Below are 9323 nucleotides of genomic sequence, written 5' to 3'. Positions count from 1 at the left end.
GGAAATCCAGTTCAAAATGCTCAATTTGAAGTTGATGTGAAAATGGAGTTGAGGGACTTGATTTGAAGACATAATTTGATTTACAACTGAAATATCTCCCATCCATTCCTTTAACTCATGTTGTGTAATTGCTCAGACCCTTTTCACTTCTTGGCAGGATTTGGCAAATACCTCTTAAATGTTCTCATCTCATCTTTCCCTCTTCCCCAATCCAATTGTCAAAATTAATGTCCCTAAAGTTCAGATCTAAGGATGTTAATTCCCCTGTTCAACAAAGGATTCAAATTCCAGAATCAAGCATAAATTCCTGTTTGGTTGTTTACAACCAAGCTCCAAACCAACCTATTCATATATCACACCTCACATCCAGAACTCCCTCATCCAATATTTCACTGTATTCCATTCTTCACACAGGTTGTCCCGATAGCTAAAATGCACTCTCCTGTTGGTCTCTACCTCTTTAAAAAAAAAACCATTGTCTATTTGATAAGCAATTGCCAGGCTGCTAGTGCCCACCTCCCACATCACCCTCAAGATTGCTTTATATTCATTTTATCCATGTGTTCATGTCCCCTCCTGAAGAATCTTTGCTCCTTTAGAACATGGGATCATATTTTTGACTGTTTCCAAAACCTGGCTTACAGAAAACATGAAGTGAAATTTTCTAATTTTTTTTTTTTAGCCTCAAGTAAACCAGATATTATTATCCTTGTTCGAGAAAATTGTACTCCAAGCTGTTAAAAGAAAATTCAGTTTTTTGAAGGGGATTTCTTTAATTAATGACATCTGATTAAAGTGTAGCAAGACTAAAATATAGCATATATTTAGATTTTTACTGAAAATTTTTATTTGCCCAAAGTCTCTTATAGTTCTTGTTCATTTTGCTAAGCCTAAAAATGCTATTCTGGAGTGCTTGTATTTCAATCACTAAAGGGTGCCACTTCATCCCTCTGATGGAAATTATAGTTAACATTTTTCAAGTTAGCCACTCCATAAACATTCCAAATTGCTTGAACCTCCTACCAATAAGAACTTCCTTTTTCTTTAACTGCAATCCTCTACCTGTCAAGATCATAGTTAATAAGTGGCATAAAGACTAAACTTTCTACATTTTAGTGCTCAAACATATATATGTGTTCATTTTCTAAATCAGAAATTAGTTCATTTTCTCTCAATGATTACATTTTACCTTTTCTAGTAATAAATGTAATTAGCAACTATTACTACTGATTGGTACGACACAGTATTGAAATAAGATTTTGCCCAAAAGATATGCTCCTGGAGAAAGCTATTTTAGAAGCCAACCACATCTTCCTATAGAATTTAAAGGGCTCACAAATATTTGCTCAAAAACTCCTTTTGTTAGGTCCAGTGAGTCCAGGAGCTGGACATAACCTATATTATAAAGCAAGTACCTGAAGTTTTCTGTTTAAAGATCCCATGGCCCTCAAAAAATTGAATACATCAAATTTAATACAGGCTTTCAAAGCCTGTTACAATGAATTCCATTACAGTGAAAATCTTCATACAGTGAGAAATATTTCCAAATCTATTCAACAACCACTTTATTTTGAGGTGTATTATATACAACCAAGTGCATACAATGAAATAATGTGGTTATCCCCTTGAAATTTATTACAACTAAAAATTAGAAAATGAGATGTTGGTAATCTCATAAACTATTTAATTTTATATTGTTGACTGACATCTTTAGGTAGAATATAGAATGAGGGGGAGGGAAGGGAAAGGAGAAGAGGAATAGGAAGGAAGGTATGTTTTCCATAGTTGAAGACAATACAGTGAAAGAGGGTCACGTTCTACATGGGGAAAGCATTTAAACAATTTAAAAAGTATACTGTACATGTATTACTATGCACTCTCCCATCTTGTTCCTTACATCTATTCCAAAGATTGCAAAGATTCAGTAATGTTTCTTTTAGACAGCGTAATACAAAGAAAGCACTTTATCATCTAATAACTAGACATTTAAATGAGGTTTGTTTTTTTTCTTTTAACAAAAGCATCAAATATTGAAAGCATTTTTGATGGGGGCAAACCAAAAAGCACAAGATTCTCATTTAACCAAACATGCATAAATTGCTTAATATAAAATGCACATGGTGGGTAAATTACACATGTAAATACAAAGGAAATGGAGTTTTTTACAGATGTGAAAAGACTAATTTGTACACCAATTAACAATCAATTTAGTCAATAATTCACTGTAAACAGAAAATGCTTATTTGAAGCCAACTATTTGTTCTAAAGCAAGAAAAAAATTGCAATGGAATGGTTTGACTAAAACAAAATTAAGGCACCTGCTTCAAATTTAGAGCAAAAATTTGCATTTTTAAAGTTAATAGTATAGTAGAATCTGTTAACCAAGGCATTTATCTTCAAATGACAAATATGTGCACTGAAATGGCAAAAATAAAAGTAATGATAGATAGAACCTTGGTTACCTTAGCTAAATGCCAGGACTAGCAGCTTTCCTATTCTTTTAAAATTACAGGAGTTTACTTCCATCAAACCTTCAGTACTATTGCCATTGCTACTTCAATTGCCTCTGGTTAAGCAGATGGGAAGCTAGATAAAAGAATCCAGTCAACTATTCTTCATTATAGTCTAATCCAAATGTTATCAAAATGAGGGAAGTAAAAACAACTTCCTTATTTGCCATACACACCATTTTCATTAACACACCAAGTTTTGTCCACCGGTTTGCCTACAACTACAGTCAATGAGAAAACACAATCAGTGGCTGTTTTTCCCCCTTGTTTCTTAAGCTTAAAATTTTGCTTTCTCCCCATTCTCTTATAGAAAAGGCTAACTGATAGCTACCTGAAGTCAAATATCATACCACTAACTTCAAGGTGAATTCTAAAGATAAGCCCAATGTATTTTGTAACTAGATGTCAATACAACTTCACATACATGTATCTTCATGGGTAAATTCTAATCCTAAGTCTGAAAGTAGACTTAAAGTTGACCTTAATTTAGTTGGTGTGCCTTTTTTTGGTATTGAAAGTGCTATCAACATGCTTTGAGGTCTAAGGCACAGCTGGACTCAACAGCATGTCACAACCTGAAAAATTAGTGGAATTTTCATAATATATTTTTTTCCAAGCCATGCCATAGTAAACTGCTTATTAACTAGTATGGGCTAACTTGCAAATCTTAAGCTGTGGTAAATACCCTTATATTTGACATGAATAATTCAGGTGACATTTACAACATACTTAGAAGCTACTGTTGACAGGTTCTACTATATCATCACCTCATAAACTGCAGTAGATAAGGAGGTGACAGAATATTTCATCAGGTTGTTTTTTATGGCCTCTTAGGTTAGTTTATTCAATTATGTGAAGTCCAAGGTAGTGTCAAAGTAATAGTCTTATTAAAAACGAATGTTCTGGATCTAAGGCTCTCCCTCTATAGTAGAATTTTGAAAGCCTTTTCATTTTCAGGTGCCAAGGGCTGCAGGGGAAACTAGGCTAACTACATCTAGGTGTTCCATTTATAAGCACCATAATACAGCACTGCTAAGATTACCTAATGAGTGTGCTTTCAATTCACGAGACAGCAATAAAGTGCCTAGCTGCTATATAAAAATCAGTTTCCAAATTTTAAATTAAGACTAACTGCATTTATACATTAAAGGGCGAACAAGACTTAAAGACCTTTTGTCTATACAACTTTAGTCTAGGTATCTATAATGCATACAGTTTTCAGAACACATAAAACGAGAATTTAGACTTGACTGAATAAGTCGGGTCCACGACTGTAGATCAACAATCAAATTTTATTGCTTTATACATGTGGTGCTTTTCAAGGCACTGTGGTATGAACTAGAAAACTTGGAATGACTTGTGAAGAAGAAACCTGGGAATGACACATGAAGGATGACATGAAGAGTCATTCTGAGGCAGGATGCTTTACTGAACTGTTTTTAAACCAGGGTATCAAACATCAGGAATGAGTTCAAGTTATAATTCACAGGAGAATGAAAACATCTTAAGGTCTGTCACTTCACATGCCCATCCTGATACTCTGAATAATCTGGAAAATTGCTGTAAGGAGAAGAAGCAAATGTTAAAATCACCTTCACAACAATTCACGTTTAGCTGGGGCAATCTGATTTCTCCACCCCGATCCGGTTTCCCTGAGCGGCACAGAAGGGACACAAATCTCACGTCCCCTTCCGTGAATTTTCAGGGAAATCTTAGGCTCCTCAGATTTTAGCAAAGGCAGAGAGACACCCCCTCGGGCCGCTAACGCTCCGTTTTCACGTATCCAAGGGGTGGGGGGCAGAAGGGGCACGACTCCCGTTCGGCTGTGCGGGGCTCGGCGCCCTGGCTTTGCCCATCCCGCTGACACGGGAAGAGGCTTCCCTCAGAACCCCCTCCCCAGGAGGGGGGCCTCAGGCGGCAGTTCACTGACATATTGCAGCTGGCCATCGCGACAAACGGGAGGAGCTGGGCCGGCCCCGGTCGCGATAGCGGGTCGGGACCAGCCGCGGCAGCGCGGGTGACACTTACCCGAGCCGCAGACGACAAAAATGAAGAGCGCCAACAACCAGGGCCCCACGGACGCCTTCTCCTCGGGGGCGTTCCTCTGCAAGGGGAGAAGCGGCGGCGTTAGTGATGCTTCGGCCGCGGGCCCCCGCCGCCCGCCCCCGCCCGTCCTCCCCGCCCGGGCCGAGCCCTCACCGACGTCTTGGCGACGTTGCCGCGCTGAGTGATGTTCTTGCTGTGCTTCTCGTTGGCCATCCGGATCCGCTGCTTGGCCACCATCTTGGCTCGCCCCGCCCCGCCGGGGCCGCCGCCGCTGCCGCCGCTGTCGCTGTCGCTGCCGCGCTCGGCCGCGCTCACAGCAGGGGGCCCGGGCGCGAGCTCCGCCGGCCGCTGGCGAGCCTGGGCGCGTGCGCGGGCACTGCGGGGGGCGGAGGCGCTAGGCTCCGGCTGTCACCGCGAGAGTCGCGCCGGGCACGGAACGGGGGCCGCCCGCGCGCTGTCAGTGGCGGCCGCGCCTTCGGGGCAGAGTGCCGCTCACTCGCTCTCAGCCGAGGATCCGGAGGAGAAAGGAGAAGCCGTGAGGAACGGGCCCAATTTGTAGAGCTGGCTCCGCACTGCTCCGCGGTGTCCGGCTGCCAACGTCAGCACTGAAGTGGCTCCGCCTCGCGGAAGTGCGCAGGCAGCCGCCTAGCCCGCGGGGGGCGGGGCCTCCGCGCCCCTCCCCCGGCCTATCAGGGCCCGCCCCGCCCTCCGGAAGAACCACGTCGTCGCCTCCGCGGCAGCGACGACGTGTAGGTCCCGCAGGGGCCGGCCCCCGGCCTCGTGAACTCTGACCCGGCACACCGGACGGACGGAAATCTCTTTCCGGGACAAGATGGCGCCCTCCACCCCGCTGCTGGCAGGTGGGTCCTGGGCTGCGGGGAGGCTCGGGGACCGCGGGCGCGCGTCCGCGGGGGATCCGGCCGAAGGCCCCCTCGGAACTCGGGACGCCAGGCCGCGTGGTCGCTGCCGCTGGGGTCCGAAGGCTGCCCCCGGCCCGCGCCGCATGGCACGCGGAAGTGGGGCTCGCGGGCGCTCCGCACCGGGGGCTGGAGCTGGGCGTGGGAGCGGGGCCGGGGCTCTGGGGCCCTCCTCCCCCCTCCCCGCCCATTGGGGCCGGGCTTGCCGTAGTTACACGTAGCCTACCCCAGGTCCTTGACCCCGGGTGACTGCGGAGACACGTGGGGAGGCCCAGGGCCAACCCGTGTGGCAGCAAGCATTAGTTAGGCGACTGCTGTGTACCGGGAGGAAAGGACGCTAAGTATACACAGAGAAACGGAGACGGTCAGGAAGCAGGAAGACCAGTGAAAAGATCCCTGCCCTCCCGCCGCTCCGAGGCTGGCCATTAACTAGCGGCCGACCGCAGACAAGCTTGAGGAGGGGCCAGTTGGGCATCTCAGGCGAGGCTGGGATTTCAGCTGAGACTCTGAGGAAGCCGGAGGCCCGGGGGAGCACAGTCTCGGCCCCTTGTGTGCCCCAAGGAGCTAGTGATCAGGGGCAGGGCTGGCAGCTGCCCGGGGGCCGCTGGTCCCAGGTGCCAGCCACGCGGCGGGAGGAAAAGGGGTTCAGTTTTGTCCTAGAAGGGAATCCCGCCCGGGGCCGGGTTCCTGACCTCGAATCCCAGAGTTCGAGGGGTCGCCGGAGCTCAGGGCGGCCCTGCCCCCAAGGCCCGGGTGGGCCCCTTCTGCTGCTGTCAGATGAGAGGCCAAGGAGGAGCAAATCGATCCTACAAGCACTTGTGGGGGCTGAGCCCGGGGGTCCTCCTGTAGACACTGCCCCTGGCTGCTTTTTGGCTGCCTCCCACTGACCCTAAGTGGGGCACCTTTTTCCTCCGGGGACACTAGTTTGAGCGCAGTGGCCGCGATGCTGCCCTCCTGCGGTGTGAGGTCCCGGTGGGCTTGCTCCCGCTCTCCCTGGCTTGGGCCTCGGGTCGGACACAGAAAGAGCGGGGGCACGTGGGCCACGGAGCTGGCGCTCAGACCGCAGCTGGGGGGGGGGGCGGGGAGTTGTAGATCCCGGGCCTCTTAGAACTTCTTCCGCTCGCCACTCCTTTCTGCCTGAGGAATTTTTAGTCGTTCTTGAGTATATATAAAGTAGGGGTACGAGTCAAACATTTTCCTGATAAGTCATAAAGAAACTCATAACAACTCTCTTGTATACACGTAAATTTTACTATTAAAGATGAAAGAAATTTTCATACTAATAAGATGGAGTCCTTGTTTGTTTTTACATTTAAAAATTAAATATTAGCTTTTCCTGCTGCCAAATTTGTGTGAGCCCCACATGAGCTGTGACCCACAGTTAGAAAGCTTTGGTTTAGAATGTTGGCATCAAACTCCAATAGCACAGATCCTTGTGGCCGCGTGTTGACTTAGGAAACCACAAGGTAGCGTTCTGAACCCGGTGTTTATTTTCTTAACCATCTCCCAGTCAGATTTCATCGGGTCGGAAAGCCCACTGCCCTCCAGGTGGGCCCTGAGAGAACATGTGCGGGCTTTGCGGGTGTGATCCGGACTCGGGACTTCAGCCTGGTCGCCCTGGCTTCAGGGCCAGCTCTCAGGATGCCCTGTCTTCTTCCGCTATAGATAGCAACTGCCAGTATTCAGTGTTTGCTTAAAAAAAATTCTTAGTAAAAAATTTTTAATTGAGGCGGTGCCAGTTCCTAGCCTGGGTGGTGCTCATAGGAATAGTAAGTACTAAACTGGGCACTTGGATGCATTTTCCTGAGGGGAGGGCTGGAGAAGAAGGAAAGAAATAAAATGGAGAAGGAAATAAGTGAAGGAGGCCCTTGGAACAGGCTCAGGGTAGTTGATTGTGAAGAAGCAAAAGTCACCAAGCAGCAGCAGTGCTACAATTCCGCCTTTTCTCCCCGGCATTTCCTTAGCCAGTGTTCTGTGCCAGAGTGGGTGCAGAGGGCCTGGTTGTGGTCTGCTTTGGAATCCTGCCATAGGGAAGCCATGCTTCTCCGTGCCTCGGGATCTATGTGTAAAATGAGACACGTTTGGTACTTAGTTGTGAGAAACGAGGTAAAATTTGTCAAGTGTTTTGGAGACTTTCAAGCAGCTGTATAAACGTCAACAATAAAACAAAGTTGGAGCATTTGTGCACAAACAGGTCTATTAGGAAAAATACTAAAGGTTGTGTAAGATGATACATGTGTGTGTGCAGAGTGCTTTGGAAGCCCCGGCTGACGGGAGGCGAGGCTCAGGGGAGACCTGCTAAGAAGGGCATTGGCCTCAAGCTTTTTACTTACTTCTCCAAAACTCCTTTTCTTAATCTGTAAAAGAGAATGGTTTTTCCTAGTGAATGTTGTCTTCATCAAACAAAAGCACACACACGTGCAGACATACATGTGTTCCCTTCAGGTAGTTTCTCATTTAAAAATAAGAGTTCCTTTCCTCTAACTGAGGGAAATGAGATTAACAGGTTCGTGATCTATCTATGTGTGTATGTGCGCTTGATAAACTCGGGATAGACCCAGTGTAAGGTGTTACCAAAGAAAAGGAACTTAAGTTTGACCTTTACATTAAAAAATACTTGGTAAGATTTTGACAAGGGGAGAAAGTATTACAGGTAAAGAAAACGGGTGAGCAAAAGCAGGAAAACCATGGAATGAATCATCTCACTTAGCAGAATTTAGAGGGTTTGAAAGGAGAATAATGGAAGACCAAAAAAAAGTAGTTTTGAATACTGCGGCAGGGGGTGGGCAGAGGAGGAGGAATGGACTTTATTCCTTAGTTAAGGGAGAGCCAGTGAAGGTTTGGAGGTAGGGTATAATCAGAATCACATTGTTGGCCATGACTCTCAGAATCCAAGAGATTAGAGGATTTATTAGGAGCTTGTTTCGTTTGTTTAAATTGACATGTATTAAGGAGTTGAACCTAAGTAGCAACAAAAATGCCACAACCGGGGGCAGGTTGGACTTGGTTGGTGATATAAGGATGACAGTATCTTATCAGAATGTAATATTCATATCTCAAGCAAGTGAGAGAATGAATGATGCCCAAGTATCTATTACTGATTTGAGGGTGAAAGGTGACTCCCAGTGTTCAGTTTCCAATTCTTGGTAAATGGTAGGCAGAAGGAAGCCATTAACAGTGAAAAGGAAGACCAAAGATTCTTTAAGTTGGAAAACAAGCTTGGTTTTCAGCCCGTTAAATTTTAAAACCTTTAGGTGAGCATGTCTAGGAGATCCCAATGAAAGTTGAGAGTACAAAAAGAAAGCAGAACGTAGATTGTAGAAGGCTCAAACTCCAAAAAGGTATGCTTGAATCAAAACAGAGCTCTTAAGTCTAATTACCTATTTGATGTAAGACAGTGACTATTAGCATATATTTGGATAATGGTTCTTTTCACTGTGGGTGCTTGCTGAATGTTTGGTGTTAAAATAATCCGAGGCTAGGATTGGAGAAGGAGGGAAATAGGCAGAGTCACTTGGTGGCAGGAGGAGGAGGAGAGACGTTGTTGACTCCAGACTCGGCAGCCAGGATTCTGCTTGCCTGCCTCTTCCACTTCTCCCCCTAAAGACCAAGTGAAATTACTCTGGCTGACCCCGAGGCCCTCCAGGGTTCTAGTCTGTACTCTACAATAGACCAGGAAGCAGAGGCAGAGAACATGGATACCCCTTTAAAAATTTGATAGTCTCCTGGTCTCCCTCTTCTAGACCATGGTACCTACACATTGCCAAATTCACTTTTCCCCCCATGAACTCCTGAGTACTCAAAAACCTAAAATGATTCGTTATTGCCCAAAGGATATATTAACTCCCCA

General features: G+C 45.9%; 2 protein-coding genes across 2 annotated transcripts in view; one reads left to right on the top strand and one right to left on the bottom strand.

Annotated features, from left to right (window-relative positions):
- Positions 1 to 3782: 3782 nt before the first annotated feature.
- On the bottom strand, positions 3783 to 4961 carry SERP1 (stress associated endoplasmic reticulum protein 1). Its single transcript, XM_074298342.1, has 3 exons — positions 4710 to 4961; positions 4539 to 4614; positions 3783 to 4070 (listed from the first exon to the last, which is right to left on the bottom strand). The coding sequence occupies exons 1-3, from the start codon at positions 4791 to 4793 to the stop codon at positions 4030 to 4032; spliced, it is 201 nt and encodes a 66-aa protein (XP_074154443.1). The 5' UTR covers positions 4794 to 4961; the 3' UTR covers positions 3783 to 4029.
- LOC141560348 (eukaryotic translation initiation factor 2A) overlaps positions 4916 to 9323 on the top strand; it is a 31969-nt gene continuing 27561 nt past the window's right edge. The window contains exon 1 of the mRNA XM_074298341.1: positions 4916 to 5416. Coding sequence (XP_074154442.1) covers positions 5389 to 5416 — 28 coding nt within the window. The 5' untranslated portion in view covers positions 4916 to 5388. The remainder of the gene's footprint in view (positions 5417 to 9323) is intronic.

Source organism: Sminthopsis crassicaudata, chromosome 3, assembly GCF_048593235.1.
Source record: "Sminthopsis crassicaudata isolate SCR6 chromosome 3, ASM4859323v1, whole genome shotgun sequence".
In the NCBI taxonomy this organism is placed as follows: Eukaryota; Metazoa; Chordata; class Mammalia; order Dasyuromorphia; family Dasyuridae; genus Sminthopsis; species Sminthopsis crassicaudata.
This window is presented reverse-complemented; position numbering and strand designations above follow the sequence as displayed.

What these genes read in the sequence shown, in the direction of transcription:
- SERP1 (XM_074298342.1), bottom strand. Translation starts at nt 4,793, where the DNA reads ATGGTGGCCAAGCAGCGGATCCGGATGGCCAACGAGAAGCACAGCAAG. An exon ending in GCAACGTCGCCAAGACGTCG is followed by an intron (nt 4,615 to 4,709) that starts GTGAGGGCTCGG and finishes CTCCCCTTGCAG; the next exon opens with AGGAACGCCCCCGAGGAGAA. An exon ending in TTTTGTCGTCTGCGGCTCGG is followed by an intron (nt 4,071 to 4,538) that starts GTAAGTGTCACC and finishes TTCTCCTTACAG; the next exon opens with CAATTTTCCAGATTATTCAG.